This window comes from Numida meleagris, chromosome 2 (assembly GCF_002078875.1).
Source record: "Numida meleagris isolate 19003 breed g44 Domestic line chromosome 2, NumMel1.0, whole genome shotgun sequence".
NCBI classification, from domain to species: Eukaryota; Metazoa; Chordata; class Aves; order Galliformes; family Numididae; genus Numida; species Numida meleagris.
In genome coordinates, this window is record NC_034410.1 from 42,941,042 (window position 1) to 42,966,872 (window position 25,831).

The following is a 25,831-nucleotide window of genomic DNA, read 5'->3' on the forward strand; positions in this document are numbered from 1 at the left end:
TCCACTTCCTCCTATGAAATGGGACTGAAAGAGGAAGTATCAACATGCTGTAATTAAATTTGCTCTTGAAAGATACTGTACTGACTTCCTTGATCATGAAATATATCAGCGTTCAAATATTTATCTGTCTGTAGGACACTGATTTTTTTTCTTTATTTTTTAAAAATTCACTAATTGCTCAAAATGCCTGTTAATCACTGAGCTGGAAATAGAAAATGGGGCATCACCTTCCCAGCACCTCACATTATCTCAGACTTTCATTATTTTAGTACAGTTGCAGATGCCCTACTTAACATTTTGTTACGTTCCTTGACTTTGCCAATAATTTCCTCAGAATCCATAAGATATAAAATGGTATATCAATGAAGTAGCCAAAAAATCTAAGTTTTAATTTGATTTCTTGTCTAGACTGCATTACCAATATATGTCTGAAGAACTGCTTAAACAGATTTAAGATTGGTAGCAAAGATAAGGATATTTGATCTTTCATTACTGGCTGATAAACACGTAATCTAAACTAAAAAAAAAAAAAAAGCCCAAGACTTGTTATTTTTATGTTTGTTTTGGAAAGGGGAATTTACAAACTGTCTCACTAGCAGACAGTTCAGTACTGGAAACCACCTCAGAGGAATGTGAGATTTTAGGTTATTTTCCCTGTAAAAAATAACCCTTCTTTTAAATCAGAACGTTTGATCATCCTATAATGTACTACTTACGTAGTTACACATACATTTTGTTTAAAAACAGAACAAAAACAGAACAAAACGCATCCTTTTGAAATTACAGGATGCAGATGTAACCATCAGAACCTAGTGTCTCTAATACTTTCAAGCTCTTCCTCTAAAACACAGCATATTCAAAGGAGACAGTGAGATTAGAACATGCTTCTTTTAATCTGAATAGTTCAACCTAGTGTCTGTGAGGGTCTTGAGTCAATAGCAATGGTAATGACATTTAATTACTTTCAGACCTACAGTTCAGGCAGCTCTTGCTTTCTATGAAGACTTACAGGAATAATGACTAACAGAAAAATATCTTTGTTTCTATGGCATACTTACATGGAGTACATTAGAAAGGCTCATCAGTCGAGAAATAGCTGCATTGAACAAATGATCCTTGGTGAAGTACTCTGTTACCTTGTATTAAAAGAAAAGTTCTGTCATCGATTAATTGTAGTTTTCAAAAACTGAATATTACTTTTTACATGGAAATCACTTTGGCACGTAAACGCATCTATATGCAACCACATGTGTGTGTGAAGGGCCCTGGCCACAGGATTTAAATCAGGGAAAGTTTAAGCATAGGAAAATATCTTAAGCCAATTTTGCAGATATTTTTTATCTCCTTCTGAGTCTTGCATAATTGATTTGACGTGAAAACACAATATCAGACTTTACACATAAGAAGAGATGAACAATCATTTCAATAATTTTTTAGGAAACGCTAATCTATTTTCTCCAACAATTTTTTTTTTCTCATTTTCTATGAAACTGAAGGCATGATAATGAGGTGTAAAGCAAGCAGATCAAAATTGTTGTTAGAGATATTCTGCATAATTCACCTATAGCTATGCTGCTGGAAGTGGAGCTGTTTCAAACCCAGACTGATAACATTTTAATGCCATAACACTTCATCTTTTTAATAAGGTACAGAATAGATAAATTTTGCCAATCTAAATCTCACTCTTGCAAAAGAGTTCTGTCCCATGAAATCTGTATGTTAATAGAATGACTTATACAAAGAACATTTTACTTAAGAATGATTTTGTAACTTATTCATCTGGGGGAAAACTCTTGGCTCTCTAAGCCAAACATACAGTTTTGGAACAAGCAGTAACTTATTTATTCATTTACAAACTGTTTCTTTTTACCTCAGAAATTACAAGATTCTTTTGCTCCCAGATCCTTCTGGCTTCAGCCTTCTCTTTCTTACTCAGAACCTCAGGATTGGGCATGGTTCCCGAAGTCCTTGCTTCGACAAGTTTGGTTACGAGTGTCCAGAGGCGAGTCTGCCATCTCTGAACACCCGGCATTGCATCAGCTGAGATTAATGAAATATAGCAGAAACAAACAGATATCAGTTACAATGAAAGAACCCAAAACTTAGAAGCAAAAAGGAATCTGTTTGCTAGAGTTTAACTTAAAAAAAAAACAAAAAAAACTGAAAACCCTTATATTTTACATTGAAAAACGTAAATGCAATGAAGAATGCCCTCAAAAACAATGCTGTGTTGCCTTAACGAAATCAATGGTAAATAACAAAAGTATTTTCTGCAACGGCTTTAAAACATATATCTAGCAGAAATATTTGCTAAATCTATATGGTTATGTCACTAATTGAACATTCACCTTGTGTTTCAATGACTCGAGAAAACAGTTCTACAAGCTCATTTTTCAGACTCATGGAAGAATACAAGCATATATATATATATACACACATGCATACACTTTTGTTTGAGAGTGATTTCTTCTAAAATTTGATCTTAAAAAGTACATATACTTCTGTTGCTACAGGGATTCAACCATGCTAACAATTATTGCTATGATTCTTGGTACCATCTTTTTGACAGAGCTTAGACTGGGAGGACTATAAAGCATTTCATCCTCATCTTGCAAGTACTAGTCTTGCTGCATGGCTCCTCAAATAATGTTACATAGGAATTGTGATTCAGAGAAGTCCAAGCTAATGCTGCTCACAGCCAGCTATCCCCTATGGTGTGGTGCTGAGCCACTAGGGAAGGTACAGCTTGCAGTTCAAGATGTATCAGGTTTCTACTAGACTGCACATCACTACATCACACTGCACGGGTGACTAACACAGGTGCATTATCCAGTTGCACTAGGGAAAAGATTTCCTGCACATTTGAACAGTAAAATACAACCTGATTGACTATGTCTGTGAACTCAGGTGGGATGCAGAATAGAATGCTCTGTCCAAACTTTTCATCTCCTGTTCCTGCCAGGATCTTGCAGACCATCTAAACACTGCAGGCTTGGTATTCTCCAGACTGTAGTTATCCTGTAGTAAGCTGTATGTTTGGCCATATCTGGTCCTGCATGCTCTAGAATATTGCTTGCCCACACCAGGAGAGATAATGGCATGAGACTTTGCCTTCATGTCCACCAGTGAAAAGATGAGAGATCTTGTCTGCAGGGCAATCCCACAAGGCTATCGAAACACATCCAAGTGAGGATGAGGAAAAAGGAAACTGACAGCTGGTATTAACATTCTCCCACTAAGACAATTTTCTGTTTACTTGATTGATTTCTTCAATTTAAATGTCCACTATTTTGTTATTATAAAAAAATTAAGATCAAAAGCTTACTGGAGATTTAAGAAATCCTTGTCACTTACTTTTTTTTTTCTTGAATTATCTTTAGGCTGCTAAAATCTCACTGAGTTCATGTTTTCCAACACTTTTAAGAAGACATGAATCACAAATCTTTCTTTGTATTTCTCAGGTGGTGAACAGCTTGGTTTGAATGACTACCTGCATTTTCCTAGCATTATATGTGCATATACTTTGCTTTTTTAAAGAACATTTTACCATGAAGCTCCAGTGTACTTTACAATTAATATTTTGTACCCATAATTTTCACAAGATGGAAAAAATACAATAAAAAGATTGCACATGTCTGAATTTGCTGCTTCAGAGGGAATTTTAATAAATACATATTTTTAATAGTTCCCTTTCTTAGATCAAAGAGTCACTAAAAGAACTAAAGAATACCCCAAGTTGGATTGGTGACTGCCCAGCCCTCACGTTTGTCAGCATCTCTCTGCCAGGCCTCTCTGCCCTTGAGGGAGGCAACAGCTCCTCCAATTCAGTGGTACCCTCAGACTTAGCACACACTCAAATCCTGCACCCAGACACCATCTCCAGACTAAGTCTTTCCTTGACAGATGAAACACTTGATCCTGTAGAGAGAGGTGCAATTTAAAAGGCTTAAAGAACATCACTGATTTTGTTAGCTTGCTTTCTAAACTTCTAAAATACCAAATAAAAACACAGGAAGCAGAGAGGGGTTGCACATCTGTTGATACCATCAGCAAAATGCACTTAGTGTCTTGTTCCAGAGCAGCCTCTGGGAGACTGTTGACGTGGCAGAGCACCCACCACCTGGCTACACAGCTACCTCCTTGCAGAAGCCGTGCTATTGAAATCATGGAGCATTTGCAAGAAATGGAGACAAACTGGGAAGAGATTTCTTTTGTTAACATTGCTTGGGAAACAGATTTTCCCACCACTCTCCCATCTGGGGAACCAAAGGGATACCAAGGAGGCCAGAAGGGGACCACACAGGGAAGGGGAAGCAAGGTCCAGGTGAGGAGTGATCCCCTTTAAATAAAGTTTTATTTGCTTCTGGGCACAAGTTCAAATGCCTGTGACTCTGTGCAGGACCAGCAATATGTGCTGGTCAGTGACATCTACTCTGGCTGCAACAGCCAGCCAGGCCCTGGGTGCCACACATCAGTGACATGTGGGTGTGAGCCTGACCCATCATCCAATTGTTCAGCCATTGCATTATATTTTGTCTACTTGTATGCTGGACACTTAGTCCAGTAGAACACTGTTAGAAATAGTATCAGAAGTTTTGCTGAAACCAAAAAAGATTACCTCTACTGTCTTCCCTTGGTCAAATAGATGAGTGACCTCGTCATAAAAGGAGATTCAGTTGGATAAACAAGAGTTTCCCCTCATGAACTAGTGCTGGCTGTTGACCAATAACTACATTTTCTTTCAGCTATTTTTCAGCAACTCCCAGAATAATCTTTGCTATAATATTAGCGGGAACCAAAATGAGACTGACAGGCCTGTAATTATCAGGGTCTTCTTTTATTGCCCCTCTTGAAAACTGGGACTTTGCCAGCTTCCAGCCAACTGAGACTTCTCCAGATTCCCAAGATCCTTTAAAAATAATTGACAGAAGTCTCGCAATGACATCAGCCAGCTCTTTGAGTATGCTGAGATTAATCCCAACAAGCCCCATCCAGCTGCAAAAGCAAATCCCACACAATCTGGGGGTTGGCTGGGAGTTTATCTGCGTACTGTTAGGGACCCAGGAGTTAGAGCTTTTTTAGCTTTTTTCTTTTTTCTTTTTTTAATAGGCATTATCCATTCATATTCCTAGATCTGTGCTGTTCTCATTAGATGGCATCAGAAAGCCAACCAAGAAGTGATTAAGTCCACTTCTCCAGTATATACAAATGAACACACGAATGTAATGGGTGACAGATAAGAACTGAAATTGTGCTTAGTACAGACTGAACTAAGTAGCAAGAATAGAATGAAAGAATAAAGAAATACACATTTTTAAAATCAGGCATGGGGAATTTTACTAAATCTTCATGTAACAAGAAGACTGCATTAAAATATATGCATCAAGTCTACATTAAAATGTATGAGCCACAGGAGAAATTAAGACCTGTCAGTATGACGAATTGCACGATGTCAGTAAATAAGTGTGTAGGAGGGTAAATCTTATCTTATTTAAGAGCTAAGCTCATAAAGGTATGTCCTGTGTACAAATATTAGTTACTAGGGACTCTGATTAATGAGATTATTTCAGAAGGTATTTTATGGTCCATCTTACAAAAAGTCATTGCACACGTCTAAACAAATGGAAATAATAAATTAAAAAAAAAAGCAAAGTTTAATCTGGAATCTGACACCATTCCAGCAAAGCAAAGCATCTTTAAATAAAGAAAATAATTTGAAAATAATCATTTTCAATCAATAAATTGTAGCTAATAAAAAAAAAAAAGAGAATGAGATCCAGATTTGCACTCTAGTTCAGAAGAAAACACCATCTGAGAAATGGATTTCATACATCTTTCTTCTTTCAGATCTTGTAATATTCTTGCAAGCCTGCCTTGCAGTGACAGTTTTGTGACTCCTCTTTTAAAAGAAACAAACAATAAAAATTGCTCATTATAATTTTTTGTCTCAACTATGCAAAAAATTGAGCAGCAAGAACTACTTTAATTTTTGTATTAAGATACACTAGGAAAAAAAAAACAACATCAAGTCTGACTTACTTTTAGAATCCCATAAAATATCTTGTTCTGGAGGAGCAGCAAACAGAATGTAAAGACGTATGGTGTCAATGCCGTACTCTTTCATTAATTCTTCAGGGTCTATTCCATTGTGCTTAGATTTGCTCATTTTTTCCCAAGTGACTTGGACTTTCTCACCAGTTTTTAGGTGAACTGGTTCAGTGCCTAAAGATTAAGACAAACACAAAATATTAAAATAAATTTTGTTCGTCTGTAACAACAACTCAGTTTTCTAAGAATATTAAGAGAAAACTATTTCTAGTGAGTTGGTTTGGCTTTTTTCTTCCACACAGTTTAAAAAGAAAAATAATAAAAAAAAGTAATAACCTTTTTCCCTCCCAAATTTTTATCCCCTGAGATTTAAGCGTTGTTTTAACCATACCATTTAAAACCTCATAGGTGGGTGTAATTATTTTGTACAGTTTTGGCCTGTTGTTAGCTTTTACAGACCACAGGTTTATAACTTTAATTGCAGTAAGTTATCCTGACAAGAAAGTGTGCCTACTGTTGCATGAATTTAGGGACAAAAAGGGGCATTTAAACAGATAAAGATGCACCCAAGGAAAAACACCTGCAAACTTTTCTGGAACAAAATAGGGTAACAGACAATGGTAAGTATAAGAGGGTTGTTAGTGTATATTTTTTTGTCTTTTTTTTTTTAGCCTGTCTTATAGGATTTGTATGTGGGAGAAAGCAGTGAAAACTGCTCTCCCTCTTTCCTCTGGCTGTGCAAGAGGAGCGCTTGAAGGAGGGCAAATACAACCAAGCCTCTCCTGTTGCTACAGCTCTCCAGACAAGGGCTGCTGATCCAGCTTATGCAGTGAGGGCACTGGGAAGAACTGAGAAACAGCACTTTCTCCTACTCCCATTATACATCCCGTATATGTCTAATATTTATTGAATATACTAACAACTGTGTTAACTTTGCCACAGTGTTCTTGTAGGTTGTCTGTTTGCTGGGACTATTAATTCAGCAAGCTGCTGAGCACTGTCTTAACTAAACTTTGGATCCTTTGGACTACAGTAGAGCTAAAATAATATCATGGCATTGTTTCTGTATGTGGTTGCAATTAAAAATTGATAGATTAGTAGGGTCTCTGTACACTCAGCAGCGGATATAAATCCCAGCCTCATGGAAGATACTCTCTGGTTTAAATATTACAAGGATTTATTTTTCCCTAATTTTCCCAGCACTGAGACCTGTATGTCTCTTTTTAACTGAAATAGTCTCTGACTTTCTGGGTGCACCTGTACTGGATTTCTTATGCATCCTCTCTTACCAGTGAGATCAATCTCCTCTCTCTTCAAATATTGGCCTGTTGTTCTTAGTCTGAATGTCTGATTCTTGATAAGACCTTGAACCAAAAGCTTATGGAAAGGCTCCCTAAGGATGGAAGGAAAAAGAAACTTGTAGGTTGAAAACAGCTGTCAAAAGTATACTTATGATAAGCCTCAGACGTCAGACAGTCAGGTGTAGTTATGTAATGAAACAAGAATTTCAACTTCACTGCATAACTGTTTGGCTCCTTAGAAAGAGTGCTTTCTGCATTTATTCATGGTGCCTGGCTGACAAGTCTAAGTATTTATTTGCACTTTGTACACATTCTTGCATCATGATTTAGTACAGAATTATTACACTGTCACTTTTCAAATTAGCATAAAGATAATACACAAAAGTTCCTTGGCCAGCTGGGCAAGTTCCCTAACTCAAAGCTAAATCCCCATTTGTAAAAGCTGGCAAGTATGAACCGCCACTTTTTTACAAATATTTAGTTGTAGCTTCTCTCTGAGAAATGCAGTATTGTGGAACAAATCAAATTCTTGCTGCAAGTTTCTTTCTATAAACTGAGAAGATAGTTTCTCTAACATAAGTATTTGCATGCCCGGACATGAAGACAATGGAGAAAATGAAGAAAAGGGCAATGCAAGAAAGTTCACCTTAGTGGATCTATTCATATTTAATATTTATATAAATATTTTATATTTATTTATATGTTTGTCATCTTGAACAGTACAACTCTACTTTTCTTATTTACATCAGGAAGAGTAAGTTCTCATTAAATGTGTGTATCACAGAGATAAAAAGAGCCTTAAAAGCACCAGAGCTAAAGGCAGAAGCTAATTCAGCAAGAAATAAACTCTAAGTAAACACTTTTCTGGTTGATAGATATATTATTGCTGTCACCTTCCTTCAATGATCTTATATTTCTTATCCATCTAGTCAGCTTTCTGTCACTGTTTTCACTTTAAGAGGACAACAAAGTTAATCTCTTGAGGTTTCAATCAGGAAAGCAAAAGCAACCCTAAGAACACTAGTGGCCAGGGAAGAGGGGTAGCAGCGAGACCCAAAGGGCATGGAGTCTGGGGAGCTTCCTCAAGGGATCCTCAGATAAAGACACTGGTTACTGTCATTTTGGAGGATGTGCTAGTCAGTGCTCCTTAGCACTGACCTGTACTTCCTAATGGTCACATGTGCTCAACATGTAGCAGTTTGAATCACCCACAATTCCACTTAACAAAGGCCCACACATTTACCAAAACACTTAAGAACAAAGGATGCATCACTTGTATTTACATATTTTCCAAAAGCTAGAATAAATCCCTACATCTAAGGAAGAAACAGTAAGAATAGGCCTCCACATTTTACTTCACATGTACAAAAAAACCACAAATGAAAACACTATTCAATCTGTAGAGTCACTGTTGTATTTTTACATTATTACAAAATATAAAATATATGAAAATTTACCTCATGATTTAAACCACAGTTATTTATTAAATATAGTATTCAATTATTAAATTATACAACATTTACGTATGGTTTTACAGTACTGAAGCAGATGCTGCCAAATGCTACTCCTTAAAAAAAAACAACAGTCTTCATACTTTATATTCAATATATTCATGTTTGAACAGGAGTTTCCTTCCTTGCATATTTTTCATACTTTCAGATATTGTCCAAGTACTGGCCCATAGCGTATCATTCAGTCACCAAGCAGCATTGGTCTCTACCATGTTACCTGGTTTTATCAATGATTCAAAGTAAGAGCATCTCTATAAATATTTTTTAAACTCAGGTTTGAACATAGCTTGCCTGAAAAATCTCGTTATTTGTAAGTAAGTTAAAGTATATTAGGAAGACAAAAATTCAATTCAAATTTAAAGAGTAGACACAGGAAAACGTATTTTAAAAATAGGAGGCAATAATAAACTGAAATCTCAATTACTTAAAATTATCTAAGTCAATTAAAAGATGAGAAATCAGGAACAAAAGTCTTGCATCCTATCTAAAATAAATGAGTATAAAATACTTTAGGAGTGAACTGTTTGGGATAACACTTTTTCTACAAACTAAATAAATTACACCAAGGAAAAACTAGAACAATTTTTTCTCCTAAAATTGAATACGCCAGTCTGTTTAAGAACTCAATTTAAAATAGCTACACTTGTTACTATCTAAAATAAAGCTAATGAGGTTGCCAGAACATCAAAATCAGATAAGACTGTCCACTGGAAGTGATTTTTCAAGGAACACTTATCTTTAATGACAAACCACTAGTTCAGATCATATGCCAAGTTATTAAAGGCTGAATGGAGGAATGAGCATTTCCTATTTTTGTTTATGCTGACAGAGGCTACAAAAATGCAATACAAAATACATTACCAATTATGGGGAAAAAAAAACCCCAAACATTTGTTCCTAACTGGGAGACAGCAGGATAATGGAGAAATGCCCAAAACAAGAAAACCAGAGCCTGTATAATAAACACAGGGCTCAGAAACAAATTGAGCACTGTGCTGTTCTCCCTGATGTGCAGAGTGCCTTTGTTGTGTTGTGTTGGCTCCATCACACGGTCATATGCAGAGTTACATTTCAATTTACACTAATTAAACCATACACCTCTAACCTTCCCCTTCAGAGAAACTGGTGTGTTTCCTTGCTATGGGAGGGAACTGCAAAGATGCCAGAGCACACCTGTAGTAATTTTGACCTAAATGCTGCAACATCAGCTCATGGCATGGCATCATAAAAATCTTGTGATTGATACTACTGGGATCAACTGAAACTAAGCTATGCACGGACAGCCAAACTTTTCTATCATAGTAAATGAAGAGGTGGCTTGAGTTTCTCTCTGTCACAGTTCAAATTTTAAGGATGCTGGAATGGGATATGCCTTTACCTTCTGTGATGTCTCTTGGCACCCATCCTGAAGTAGGGGTACTTTGGCCTCCTTTTAGTGCAGCTTTTTATCATGTTTTATGTCAGATGGGAGCCCTCCTGTGAAATCTGTCTTATATCTCTAAGGATTGGTTGTACTAGCCAAGAAGTGTACAATTCATCTTTCTCCTTACAGTAATTTTCATATACACAGAGAGATCAATCTTTCTGTGAAGGAGCACACAACTGATAGAGGAGCAAGAATGAGTGACAGATGAGGAACTCCTGCTCAGTGCCGCATCCTCAGGCTCCTGGGTCTGCTCTGTGTGAAGCCAAGTAGTGGGACTTGCAGTCCAAACACATATGAGCTGGCTGAAAGGACTCTGGAGTGGAAGGTAAGGAAGCCCAAAAGAGTTAGTTGACATTCAAGCACCACTTCTTCCAAGCTCAAGATTGGTGCATCCCTAAGAGTAAGAAATCAGACAAAGGTGGCAGGAGACCCATGTGGATGAGCATGGAAAAATCAAATGGAAGAAGAAAGTCTACGGAATGTGGAAAAGGGGTCTGGCCACATGAGAGGAACATAGGAACACTGTCAGGGCATGCAGGGATGCAACAAAGGAAGGCACACTTGGAATTAAATTTGGTGAGGGATAGTGATAGCGCAAGGGAGAATGGCTTTAAAGTAAAAGGGGAAATTTAGGTTACTTGTGGTGAGGCACTGGCACAGGTTCTCCAGAGAAGTTGTGGATGTCCCATCCCTTGAGTTGTTAAGGCTAGGGCCCTGGGCAGCCTGATCCAGTGGGTGGCAACCCTGCCCACAGCAGGGGAGTTGGAACTAGATGATCCTTAAAGTCCCTTCCAACCTAAGCCATTCTATGATTCTGTGATCTTTAAAAGATCGTGGAGAATGGAAGAGGTGCCTGATGACTGAAGGAAAATCAATGTTATGCCAGTCTTCAAGAAGAGCAAGAAAGAGGAGCCAGGAAACTACAGGCCAGTTATCCTTACCACTGTCCCCAGGAAGCTGATGGAGCAGCTTATTCTGGATGTCATCTCCAAACAGGTGGAAGGGAAGAATGTTATCAGGAATAGTCAACATGGATTCACCATGGAGAAATCATGCCTGACCAATCTGGTAGCCTTCTATGATGTCATGGCTGGCTGGTTAGATGAGAGGAGAGCAGTGGATGTTGTTTACCTTGACTTCAGCAAAGCTTTTGACACTGTCTCCCATAACATCCCTGTAAGTAAGCTTAGGAAGTGTAGGGTAGACAAGTGGACAGTGAGGTGGATTGAGAACTGGCTGACTGGCAAAGCTCAAAGTATTGTGATCAGTGGGATAGAGACTAGTTGGAGGCCTGTAGCTAGCGGTGTTCCCTAGGGGTCAATATTGGGTGCAGTCTTGTTCAACACCTTCATCAATGAACGGGATGAAGGGATAGAATGCACCCACAGCAAGTTTGGTGACAATACAAAGCTGGGAGGAGTGGCTGACACACCAGAAGGCTGTGCTGCTATTCAGTGTGACCTGGACAGCCTGGAGAGTTGAGTGGAGAGGAACCTTATGAAGTTCAACAAGGGCAAGTGCAGAGTCCTACACTTGGGAAGGAATAGCTACTTGCATCGGTTCAGGTTAGGGGCTGACCAGCTGGAAAATGATTTCTGTGGAGAAGGATCTGGGTGTCCTGGCAGACAACAGGTTGGCCATGAGCCAGAAGTGTGCCCTTGTGGCCAAGAATGCCAATGGTATCCTGGGATGCATTAAAAAGTGTGGCCAGCAGGTCAAGGGAGGTTCTCTTCCCCCTCTACTCTGCCCTAGTGAGGCCACATCTGGAGTACTATGTCCAGTCCTGGGCTCTTCAGTTCAAGAAAGACAGAGAACTTCTAGAGAGAGTTCAGAGGAGGGCTACAAAGATTTTAGGGGCCTGGAGCATCTCCCATATGAGGAAAGGCTGAGGGACCTAGGTCTGTACAGCCTGGAGGAGTGAAAGCTGAGAAGGGATCTCACCACTGTTATAAATATCTGAAGTGCAACAGTGAAGTGGATGAGGCCATGCTGTTTTCAGCAGTGTCCAGTAACAGAACAAGGGGCAAGGGGCACAAACTGGAACATAGGAAGCTCCATATGAACATGAGGAAGAACTTTACTGTGAGAGTGACAGAGCACTGGAACAGGTTGCCCACAACCTCAAGACCCGCCTCGATGCTTTCCTGTGTAAGCTAAACTACTTTAAGGAACCAGCTTTAGCAAAGGCGTTAGACTAGATGATCTCCAGAGATCCCTTCCAATCCCTACAATTCCGTGATTCTGCAACAGCAATAAATACTGGATGCAGAAGGATATCCCTAGAAAGGGAGCTTACTGAATGCGTTTGCATCCCACATCTTTAGAAAGGCTGGGAGAGCCCAATATCATGCCCTAGAGTTAAGACAAGACTTTGGTCAGTCACTGGCAGCTGAGTTCAGAAGCTCATGAAATGTGCAGTTAGATTCATAGGTACTGGCAATACTGTAGAAAGCCAGAATAGAAATGAAAGAGGGGGTTGCAGGGACATTATTTCAGGCAGAAGAAAGATCAAACAATATTGAACATTTAGATTTTACACAGTCAATAGCTGAGTGCTTTTACTGAAAATCAATACTTGTGATAAAGTCCCTAATGAAATTTGAAAAGCTGTGATACACCTCCTTTAAAGAATAACCTACTTCTGTCATACAGGTATCTTCTTTTATTCTGTAATGCAGCTATGTAAAAATAGTGCCTTCTAATTCCACACATTTGCTCTCTATCGAAGTCAAATCTGCTGAATTAATGGCAACAATAAACTTTTTTATTGCTTTATAATCCTTCGGGGAGAATGTGCTAGATTCCATTTACAATTATTCATCCAACAGAACTGATTACTAAAGCCTAGGGAAGAGGCAAATTCTACACAACTTTGACTTGCAATAACATGGTTGAGCAGGTGTAACTTAGTGTGTCAACACACTCACCATGGCAGATTAAGCTGGAACAGTTGAGGTAGTTGCTGGCGCCAGCTGCATGCATGGCCCCTCTCCCAGTGGTGATTACAACTGGGAGGGCTGGCTGGCTTGCGAATTCATTCCAGAACTGTTGCAGTTTAAAGATAGCTAAAACAAAATGGAATAATTTGAGCTTAATCTGTCACATGTATCAGTGCCCAGAGGGTGCTACTTATGCTGTCTTCTCATCTCCAGTTCAATGCATTAAAAAGAATATGTAAAAGATCATGCTCAATCTCCAGGAGATATTTACACTATATTTACACCTTTACAATTATAGATGCCAAATGTTGCATTTGATACGAAAGCAACTATGACATCTGTAAATGAATGGCATATAATATTTATACTGTAATAATGTGTATCATATGCAAGGAGATCGCTTTTCAAATCTGAACTCTGACATTTTTAACTGATGTTTTCAATATCATTATTATATTAATAGCCCTTAGTACAGAATTAAAGACTAACAGGAAAAATGTCAATAAATTTGAAAGTAAGGAGGTTAAAAGCCAAACAATGAAGACTTCAATGAGGAAAACCCATCAACATGAAAACTATTACAGAATAATGGGGGAATCTCAGAAATTTGTCCAAATACTAGTTACACGTTAAACGGTGGCAGGTCTCATTAACTGAGATGCGGCAGAATTTGACTAATTTATTCAGTGAACAGAACTGAGCTGCTAGAGAAAAATCAAGAATGCAGTAGAGAGCAGTGTTTTTTAATACTTTATTTTCCGTCAGAGCTGTGGGCTTCAATGCCATGACTTTGAGCTTCCTACTAGTAAGCTTGTTGTTTCTGATCACCTTTCCAGTCTCTGACACCTGCCCTTGAGCAATCCTAACAGTAGACTGAGCACAAGTGGCTTCTGACAAATGCTAAAACATGTTTAAAACATGTGGTAGTATTCATAGAGGAGTTGCAATTTCCATATCAGAACAACCTAATTTGACTTCATGGCTTAAAAACACATAATGCTTTAACTTCTGTAGAGCTAAAGCAAGCAAATAATTTTATGTATGATGAAGAATTTGTTACAATCATCTTGCATTCTAAATACATATATAAGCAGTACAAACAACAGATCCTGGGGGCAATGCTGTAACATATCTTTACATGTAAAAGTTTCTTGAGTTTGCCTATGACCTCGGTGGGATTCTCTACAGTCTTGAAAATTATTCCTACAGAAAGCAGTTTTGATTTTCTTTGCTATTGTCACTAGACATAGTCAGTGCTTCTTGTGCATTTTTTTGCATCAAAGTTAGAGTTTTCCTCTGAAATTGACCATATTTAGACCAATCTACTTTACACAGCTTTGGTGCTACTGGTCTGTCACAGCATTCCAAATTAATAGACCTATAGGCCTTAAAATAATGCAGATTGGAAGGGACCTTTTGGAGGTCACTTGGTCCAACCCCCTGCTCACAGCAGACCTAACTTCAAAGTTAGAACAGGTTGCTCAGGACCCACTGAGATGAGTTTTGAAATACCCAATGATAGAGATCACACAAACTCTCCAGACAAACTGTTCCAGTATCTGACCTCCTTCACTGTCACATCTTTTCCTTCAGTGCAGCTCTGGACCTTGTTGCAGCCTGTGACTGTTACCCCTTTTCATTTCTCTGTACATGTCTGAGAAGACTCTGGTTCCATCTTCTCCATAATCCACCTTTAGGAAGCAGTAGACTGCAGTTAGATTCCCTCCTAAGCATTCTCTTCTCCAGGGTGAACATGCCCAGCTCCCTTAGCCTCTCTTTGTATGCCACAAGCTCTACTCCCCAACCACCTTAGTGCCCCGCCACTGGACCTTCTTCAGTGTGATAATGTCCTTCACCCTTGGGGTCTCAAAACAGGACATGATATTCCAGATGCGACTTCCTGAGTAATGAGCGGACAGAGATAATCACTTCAGGACATGCTTCTGCTAACACAGAGCAGTATACTCTCATGCCTACTGCTGATTACATCCAACTTGGTTTTCATCCCTCAAACCTTTCTCTGCAGTGCATACTCACACATAATTGTCCCAGTCCATGCTGTTTCCATGAGCAGGACTCTAGATTTGTCTTTGTTGAACTTCAAGAGATTCCTGTCAGCACCACCCTCAGTACGCAGTGATCAATTAACTTGTGGAGGGTGCAGTTTGTTAAATTCTCTGGGTTGTTGATGAAGATTTTATAGACAATCTGCCTGAGCAATGACTCCTGAGGAAGACCACTTGTAAATAACTACCAGTCAGATTTTAAACCATTGACCTTTTGAGTCTGATGGTCTAGACAGTTTTTCCATCCATGTTGTAGCCTACTCATTCAGTCTCTATCTTGCAAGCCAAAATACAAGAAACGTGTCAAGAGTCTCGCAAGAGACATAATAAATGCTCTTTCTTCATCCACAGAGGGAATCATCTAATCACAAAAGGAAGAGAGATTAAGTTGGGCATAGTTTACACTTGGTAAATCCATGGTGGTTACTTCCAGTTACATTGTCTTTTATGCATCTGAAAAGTACTTCTAGGAGTGCTTGCTTCAAAATATACCTGGGGACTAGTGAGGCTGACAAGCTTGTAAGTAATTTGGATCATCCTTCTTGTTTGTTCTTAAAGACGAGTTTTACATTTGCCTTTCTCCAGTCCCTAGGGGCATTCCCTGATTTATCTTATTGTTAGACATCACCTCTTTCACCACAACCTTCATGAACAATAGGCAGCACCTCACAATGTTAAAGGTCAGCTCCTTCAGCACCCCTTGGATGCATCCCATTTGGTCCCATGAACTTGTACATGTCTGATTTCCTTAACTCATCCCTAACTCAGTCCTACTCTGTAGTGGGTAGTATCTTCTGTTACTAGTCTGTTATGCTGTTTGTCTGATTTTGTATCAGGACAACATTTTCCTTGATATTCCTGTCAGTGTATCTCCAGAAGTCCTTAATGCCTTCACATTCTTCACAAGGTTCAATTCTAGATGAGTTTTGGCTTTTATCAATTACATTGTGCCTACCCAGTCAATGCTTTTACATTCCTCCAGGGACAGCCAATCACAGAATCACAGAATCACAGGGATGGAAGAGACCTCAAGGATCATCAAGTTCCAACCCCGCTGCCATAGGCAGGATTGCCAACTGTTATATCAAGTACTAGATCAGATTGCCAGGGCCCCATCCAACCTGGCCTTAAAAACCTCCAGGGATAGGGCACCCACAACCTCTCTGGGCAAACTGTGCCAGAATCTCACCACTCTCTCAGTAAAAAACTTCCCCCTGAAATCTAATCTAAAGGTCTCCTCCTTTAGTTTAAAACCATTCCCTCTTCTCCTATCACAATGTCTGCTTCAACTCTCCATGTATTTATTTTAAGTGCTTGAGGTCACTCAAGAAGTCCCTTTTCAGCCAAGCTGTCCTCTTTCCACACATTTTCATTTTCTTGCACATCAGACTAGAGGACCATTTACTTTGCAAGCAAACCTCCTTTTCCTTGTGGTCTCAGTTTATAGTAACAGTACTTTAGCCACCACAGTTAATGAGGTAGAAGAATTTGATTAGCAGAACTATTGTGTTACAGCTCCCAGAACTATTGTGTTACAGCTCCACTAGATGGCAGATAGATCAGTATTGAAAAGTTCTTTGTAGCATTGATAAATCTGAAATTGCTTGCAAGGAAAACCTCTGAAATTCTCTGCTAAAATAGTGACAGAAAGGATGGAACAGCCTACAGCAAAGAAGGAACAGCCTTCTGTTCCTTCAGACAACAGAGTGAAACATAGGCTCAGAAATCATCCGTACCAAAATTTCAAATAAATGTCACTGCAAATTATTTTGCAGGCAAGAATGAGTGATAAAAACACGATCGTCCATTTTCATCAAATGATTATGAAATAACTCAGGGAAATATTCCAGTGGCTCCATTACCTACTCCATCCTTTTCTGGTGGTCAGCTACTTAAATTCTAGTACTGTAGCAAAACGACTATGTCATGTGTTTGTCATGTTCCTCTTTTGCATAAAGCTTGAGAAGTGGATACTAGTAAAGAATGAAAGCATAGGAGTTGCCAGCTCAGAAATTACCAAGCAGTGATTCTCATGAGATCACTCATTCTGACTTAATCTATTCAAACATCTCTGCTGATGGGAGAATGGGAGAGAAAACAGGTGAGTATTTCACTGTTCCACCACTCGTACCCTCCCAGTTGAGGCACTCCTATGATGGCATTTTAGGGTACAAAAAGGCCAGAATTTGAGTGGAAATTAGGACACCGAGTTGGGAAACAGGCAGGACAAAGCATAGAACATCAAATGACTCACTTTCCTGCCTGAAACTTTACCCCTAACCAAAATGAAGGGTAATGAACAGTACAACAGTACACTACAACACTACAACAGTATCAGTAACAAGAGTAGTTAAAAGTAATTAAGTAATTGAATAAAGATTAATTGACAGCGGGAAAAATATACTTATTTTGCTATTATGAACTATTTTGCACTGTTCAGCCCCCATGTGTGTATACATGGTTACACTGAAATTAATGGTATTACTGTGCAGAAGGTTACCTAATTTGAAATAAAAGCACTATTCAGAACGCTTGAAGTTTCTAGTAAGCTTTTGCAGGCTGAAAATCTACAGTAACATTTTATCACTTGCTCTGAGACAATTAATATCCAAGTAGCAAAAATGGTGTGCATGCACGCGTACAGAAAACGCAACTAACCGCAAGAAACCAAATAGTTAGCCAAGACTGACAAGCAGAAAAATTCAGGCTTATGCAAGGTGATCACAACAGCGTCCAATAACACTTCTGCAAGGTAAATGAGATCTGAAAGATATTTATAGAAATATATAAGGCTTACTTGTGTTTGGTCATCTTTAGATCATGGCAAAAATGGCTGAAAAACCTAGCATAGAATAAGTGCATAACTGCATGCTCCTTGCCTCCAATGTACAAATCCACAGGCATCCAGTAGTCAGCCAAGTCACGATTAAAGGGCCTGGAAAAAAAAGCAGAATAATAGGGAAAATACAGCAGGAAAGAGAAAGATCAGCTCTGCTAATGTAGCTCATCATATCTGACTGGACACCACTACTTACTGAGATCTACACATGTATAATGACACTTATTTTGCAATCTTTTTAATCTTGTAAGAAACTACATGCTTATTAAAATTATGGAAAAATAATTTCCACTGAGAAACAGCTCCACAGAAACATTATTTTCACATTTTTTGAGTGTTCAACTAAGATTTCACCTATGTCACCTCAGAACGTGATGGAAATATTTGCTCATTATTTATAGCACCTTTTTTCATCAACATCCTGTGGCTAGCATTTATACTGTTTATTATTGACCAACATCAAGTTTTACATAAAAATGTATTGCTATGAAAGACAAAAGACATGTCTGATTAAAAAAATAAACTTTTTAAGTCGAGTTCTGTATTGTTGCCATTAGAGGGCAATGTAGCAGCTTATTACAACACCGCAAAGCATTCTAAACAGTCAGATGGGTCATCGTCCTCAAACTGGAGGATGCTCTGGGAATTTACAGTAAATGTTGGTGGTTATTTAAATTATCTGAGGCCACCTGCATGGTATCCTAGCATTACCTTCTGCATTATTAAATATTACTATATAGACTGTAGTGGGTTCCTGTCTACAAAATACTAGTTGTGTGTTCTTTGACCTATATTTCATGGCTCCATTCGAGCAAATTTACTCATTTTGTCCTCTTGTTCAATTATTCCAACTGTAATTCTTGTGATAGCAACACTTCATTCCTCACAGATGAGCCCAGACGCAAATCACAGATATGCAATTCATATCTTCAGTGGAACAAGTCTAAACTTAATGTTGTTCGCATGGTTCTAAAATCATCAGAGTAATTCTCCCAAATTCTAGGTTTATGAAATGACTTATAGAAACACAAGTTTAAGCACATGTAGCTTAACTGACAAAAACAAAAACAAACCAAAAACCCCAACAAATAAATTAAATGGAGGCAGAAATCTAGTACAGAAATCTGCGCAAATGCTTTTATTTCAATGTAAAACAGATTTGGCTACACTAAGCTGTTACTTTGACAGCTGGATGTTGCATATGCCTATTTCATCTTCAGCTGCTGGAAAATTTCTTCTTGTTCATGCACAACAGCATATTTTAAACTGTCACTGGAGAGAAAGCAGTCTGTGTAACTTAAATGATATTATTAACAATAAATTCACACTGTCACTAGAAGATAATCAGTGTGAAGCAGAAGTGTTCACAGAAGACTTTTCTTCAGTTTAACTGAACAAGTGCTGCCAATGCAAAAAAATAACTGGCTAAATCACTTGGTATATGGTATGTGCCCAGACACTGCTCTGGGCAATTAATAAGTAAATAATCAATCCCCTAAGAGCCTTATATTTGGGATCAAAATCTAAAAAATGCAACTCTTTCTGTCATAATTACTATGTAGTACTGTTCCACTAATTCTTCCACATAAAAAAAAAAAAAGCCAAGAAAAAACACTTGCATATTTTTCTCTTATGGCACATAACATCAGGCAGCCAAACCTGGCATTTGAATGGCATTCTTGATGTGACCTTCTCAAAGCATGCAAACTCCATGTATACAAAGACACTTGACATGGACATCAAGAATACTAAAATGGAAATGTCAATAATTAAAGGAAAATACGCCTTACAAGACTCATTCACCAATGTGAAGCTCATTATCTCCCACAATTTGTCAGGAAGACATATGTCATCTACTAGACACTTTCCATTTATCTGCGCAATAACTGAACAATGTATGAAAAGTACAAAGGTTTGCTGCCATCATCCTGCTCTACAGAATGGCTCTCAAAATATTCAAGAAACAGTAATGGCCATCCATTCACTCATGGTAGGTGGCAAACTAATTTGACTGGTGTATGTAAAATGCTTTTGGACAGCTTAGTCAGCCTCTGTGCAGGCTGCTTTAATGCTGGTGAGACAACACCCCAAGGCAATATCAGCAGTGCTAATGCAGACAGACTGTGAAGCAGATAAATGGCTAAATAACTACATCTGTCTTCCCACACTGCCCATGCTGCATACACTAATACACAGAACGTGAAAAATCTCTTTTTATTAATTATGCATTTAGTCAAAGTAATACATGGCAGAAGCTTGCTCTCACACCACCTCACTTTGGTTGTGTGGATGACAAAGCAGCAAGACTTACTGGAGCTCTAAAAGAAAGGACTTAAGGTGTCAATTAAGGTGTCATTCTTGGCAGCTAGAAGTCACACCATACTATCCCTCCTCCTCCCAGTGGAAAAGAACTACCTGTCTACACACCAGCATACTCAGTGTATTACTGGGAAGGACATGCTCAAAGCAACTTATTACAGTCTCAGAGTCGTGGTAGGCTGTCAGTCTTGATAGCATCCTCCTCTAACAACCATCTTAAGCCCCTTAGCTGAACATTTCCACTATACCCTGGCTCATAATGCCCTTTCACCTGTACTTACACAAGCAGTGTCTACACATACTGCTTTTCTAGATCTCCTGGCATAGGAACAACCAAATGCCACAGTTTTGGAGCAATTCCTAGTCCACCCTTTGCTCTCGCAGGGCAAAGAGCAGACAAAAATATCAGGCTACTGTACAGGTTTAAACTGGCTTCTGCAATGCCAGTTAAGCTAGAAGCGCCAGTGGATCTGGCCTTTTTCTTCCTTTCTATTCAGTAAGACATGCTTACCCACCAGGCAGCTCTGTATCTGCACCCCTTACCTGTCAGTGTTGTGAGGGTCTGTGTATCTCAGGTAATACCAAGCAGAATCCACAAATGTGTCCATGGTATCAATTTCTCGCCTAGCTTTTGCCTTACACCTGACCAAGAGAGAAAGACAGCGGCTATTGTTAAGTAAGTGTCAACCTCGTCAAAATAATAAACACATATGGAATGGCCATGAAGAAATTTAATTTTAAAACTGAAAGAGTTTGAAGAGTGCCACGTTCAGAAAAACTCCAATGTAAGTAACACCACACAATCTCCTTCCCCCTCCCTCCCAAACAAAACATAATACAAACCAGAAGTGTGAGCAGCTGTAAGATGAAGCAATAACAGAAAACTGTACAGCACAAGATAGTCTTCTCAATCACATATTCCTGTCATTTTTTTTAAGAAATGTTATTTAAAAAAAAAAAGAAATAAAGCAAGTCTTATAGCATAGACAAGAGTATTTTGCAATAGAGTTAATGAATACTGAATATATATCTCACTCGTTAGGCACCAGCAGACAAACCATCTTAAAAACATTCAGCAGAAGGAGCAGGTGGTTACCTCTCACTGATCGTCTTTACAAAAAGGTTTTTTGCAGATCCCATTTATAATCTCCAGGAAAAAAAAATACAGAAACTTAATTCAATTTCAGCTTTCACTGAGATGCATCAAATCTCTTCTAGAACGCGGAGCACAATTTAAATTTGTAATTATTTAATTATTTCAAATCTTTTTCTTTTCTTTCTTCCTTCCTTTCTTTCTTTCTTTCTTTCTTTTTGCAAGGAGTTATACTGGCAGCATTGAGAAATAGCTTTAACAGGCATTCTAGAAGCTCAGGTTATTTTTCTATAATTTCTCCCAAACAAATTATTTGTTTGTAGGAGTCAATAATCACTGATCATCGCATTTAATGAACTTTCATTTGTTGCAAATGATCTCTCTTTACAACTGTTAATCTTAAAAGAAAGACATCTCTCTAAAACAAAATTTTGCAGCCTGTGGCAAACTAGTATGCAATATGCATAATAAATACCACTGGCTATACGTAACAAACATATACAATTTATAAATGCATGTAAATTTAATTGTATGTATACATATAATAAACATGCATAATAAATGGACTGTTGCTATTTAATTTTTCCAGCTGCATCTTTAGTCAAAACCATCAAGCCTGATGTTTTTGCTGCAACTTGTATCTGCTTTTCCGCCTGATACTTCAGCTTTGCTTGTCAGGGCAGGCTGATGAGAGTATCACCCTTCAGTGTTTTCCTTCTCTCTGTCTCAGCCTCACATCCATCTCTATCAGCAAGATTTTCTTTCAACAGGAATAATGCAGCAAAATAATTTTACTTTTTAATATAGAATAATCCTTTTATTAAATTGTACATATAAGCAGGGACTTCTCCAACACAAAATAAAACTGGAAACAGAAGGGCTTTTCAGTCAAAATCAAGAATACTTTGCAGTAATTGAATAACAATTGTATCTGCCTTATGCCTCTGCTGTCTCTGCTGTTGCTTGTACTCTAAATGGACATGGCTCGCCAACACAGAAGCAGCATGGGCATCTTTCAAAATTTATACAACAGGCACAATACTGTAATCTGATTAGATGATCTTCAGACAACTAACACAATTACCTGAACTTGTATAACAATGAATAACTTAGACATCTCTTTCCATTCGTGATTGCTTACATTATTGTAACTCAAATGTGAGTACTCACAGACTCATAACTTTCCATCTCGCTTTCCTTATTAATTTGAGATACTAAATGCAATTAATGAAAAAAATCTTATTACTGGAGAGTAGGACTAAAGGAAGGGATGACATAACATCTCAGAGCAAGGGAAAACAGGAGGTACGGAAGACTGTGTACACAAAGGCAATAGATTAAAGAATGTGAAACTGTACCAGATACAAATGGATGATCAATACTGAAGACAGATGTCAATTAGGTAAAAATACAAAGCCAAATAAAATTTAAAATTAAGAGAAGTTAATTTCCATAAACCAACACATTCTAAGCTGAGAAACTGATCCTCTATGTCATTATTTCTGACTAAACAAATGCCCTTGATTATCTTTCAGGTAGGGTGGCCACAATAATTACACAGAAACAATAAGGATTTGTTATACATCAAAATGACATTGTTGCAAAGTTAACAATATCTGAATTAAGGACAGGAAGAAGCCAGGAGTGTAGATAGTAACTTTCAATTAAATCAGGAAATATTTTTAGATAAAATTAGGGATTTTAGACCTGTGCGTCCCTGGGGACATGACTAAATCTGAGGATCTTGTTTAGTAAGGCTTCCCTGCAAGAGTCACACTTTAAAATAGGTTACAATATGAAATTTAAAGAGGCGTATCTGAGAAGAAATGTTCTGTGCAGAAACATGAAAATAAATGCATGTTTGACTTAAAATACACATTAACAACAAAGGTCAAAATACACATTTCCAGAGAATCATAGAACTGCTTTGCCTAAACTACCTAGTTAGAAATTAAAACCATATCAACATTCTACCCTGCAAATGTGAAAGTGAGATATTGTCAAACTGCTGCATTATCAATGAGACCCCTATGAGGCCATTTATGTCTGGTCCTCTTGCCTGGCAGCCTGACAACGTACTTTCCATTTGGTCAGTCTGTTAGCAGTAATATTACATTACACCGCTGATGAAAAACTTCACTGGGATAACTCATGTTCTGAAAGTTCCTTCTGCAGAACATAGACATACATCTCAGAGGACACAGAATTTAAGCAGTCCTCAAGATCAGATATCTGATTTTCATGACATATCTCTTGCTACTTAATTTAACCTGTTTCATTTCCTTAATAGTTGGGCTATTACAAATAAACATTACAACATAGACAAGATGCACATACTTAGTATCTCCTTCAATTTGAATTGCATGCTGTCATCTGTAATGTAGAGTGAATGTGATTCTTTGCAGTAAAGAATGATATTGCTGAGGTATTACCTTATTGCTGGACTATTATTAAGAAAATGAATATGATCTTAGTTTCCTTACCAAAAGGAAATAGTTAAATGAGCACTATAAGCTGTATATGAGCTCTGCTGGTGAAAGATAATGGGAATTCTTGCAGTAAATGAAGTGAGAAATACTGTTAAGAAATGGAGTGCATGCAGAAAATAATTCTGTCTTCCCTATTATCTTTCTTCCAAATAAGAAGAGTGAGGTTTGCTTCAGCTTGTTTACAAAGAAGTACCAGTAGGTGTCTGTTGCAAATACAGTTTTACAGAATATGTAAGAAAAAAAAAACAACACTGGGTCAGATTAAATATCCTTCTGGAAGAGTATTCTGTGTCAGAGCGCTAAGTTGTCAACACTTATAGAAAGAGCACATGAAACATGCAAGTACAAAGAGATCTCTCCCACTTTGCAGTAAATGCAGCATTCTCTCACCTTGGACAGGCACAGTTCACCCATTCTGGAACTGTTTCTAAAGGTGAGGCTCCCTTCCCTGTAAAAGTGGTTACATTGGGCAACACCACAGGTAAGTCTTCATAAGGTACCGGGACAGTGCCACAAGTTTGGCAGTGGATGACAGGAATAGGCGTTCCCCAGTACCGCTGTCGAGATATTAACCAGTCTCTTAATTTGTCACTCACTAGGTCTCCTCCTATTCCTTTATTTTTCGCCTGCTGCGTAAGAGCTTTTAAAGCGTCTTGTCGAGTCATGCCTGTGAACTGATTAGGAAAAAGAGAAACAGAAGAACATGAAAAAACTCGTACTTCCTATCAGTGAAAATGCAAGAATAGACAAAATTTCACAAATGTAATTTCAGAAAAATACAGTTTATGAGCCTCACATGAATGTTCCCCTTCCTATTTCTTAATATCCTCCTATCCAAGAGACTATTCACGTACCAGCTACTTGATTTATTTAAAGAATCTTGCTCTAATGATAATGTTCTCGACAGTCTGAATAGAACAATGCTGAGAAAGATCCCTTCAGCCTTTACTGGTGGACAACTGCATTCACTGCTGATATTTTAATCAACTGCTTTATGTTGAAACTTCCAAAAGTTCACCAGTACAAGGTGTAGACTGAGAAAACTTGAAGGGTAAACCATTTTTCTGTGTTCATTTTGGGTTACTGTATTTATTGCTTTCAAACACATCTTAAACATTTAGACCCTACCTTTCATCTAACAGTAGACACGAAGTTCATACTCTACCAATTGCGTCTTTCAAACTTGATCTACTGCGCAGCATACCTGCCCATGGCAGGAGGATTGGAACTGGATGGTGTTTAATGCCCCTTCAAACTCAAACTATTATGTATTCTGATTGTATGATTCTATGACTAAATTTTTGGAAATTCGGTAGCATACACCTACCTATCTCTTTTAAAAAAATAGAAATCCCAGTAATCGTGCATTGTATGGCACATTCAAGAATACAGTTTACACTGATATATCATAAGTTGGAAAGATCTTCAAACTTGTATACTCACCTCCCCGGAATTAATGACTTTCTCCAAACCATTTGGCAGTTTTTCAATGACTTCAGTGAAATAAATGCTCAGATTCTTAGCTACTGCAGCATCTTCTACACTAGTACTAGGAATTCCTAGGGAAAAAAATATCTGGAATTGACTAACATGGGTATCAATCATCATTTTGAGGACAAAACATTTTATTTCTATGAAACTCTCCTTCTAATGATTTATGTTCGCTCAAGAGTTTGAAAATGTACGAACAATCAAAATGTTTTTCTGCTTTTTAAGCAGTGAAATTCAAATAGCAATCATTATAGACACATTTTCTCAGTAATTCAAATGTTAATCAATGTCCTATCTCAGAACAGGCTG

The 25,831-nt window shown here is 38.1% G+C and overlaps 1 protein-coding gene across 1 annotated transcript in view; it reads right to left on the reverse strand.

The window, feature by feature from the left end:
* Positions 1-25,831, reverse strand: part of LARS2 (leucyl-tRNA synthetase 2, mitochondrial) — a 93,136-nt gene that overhangs the window by 14,870 nt on the left and 52,435 nt on the right. The window contains exons 11-18 of the mRNA XM_021386851.1: positions 25,475-25,590; positions 24,422-24,705; positions 20,993-21,091; positions 18,089-18,226; positions 7,338-7,441; positions 6,040-6,222; positions 1,871-2,040; positions 1,059-1,136 (exon numbers count right to left, since the gene is read on the reverse strand). Coding sequence (XP_021242526.1) covers positions 1,059-1,136; positions 1,871-2,040; positions 6,040-6,222; positions 7,338-7,441; positions 18,089-18,226; positions 20,993-21,091; positions 24,422-24,705; positions 25,475-25,590 — 1,172 coding nt within the window. The remainder of the gene's footprint in view (positions 1-1,058; positions 1,137-1,870; positions 2,041-6,039; positions 6,223-7,337; positions 7,442-18,088; positions 18,227-20,992; positions 21,092-24,421; positions 24,706-25,474; positions 25,591-25,831) is intronic.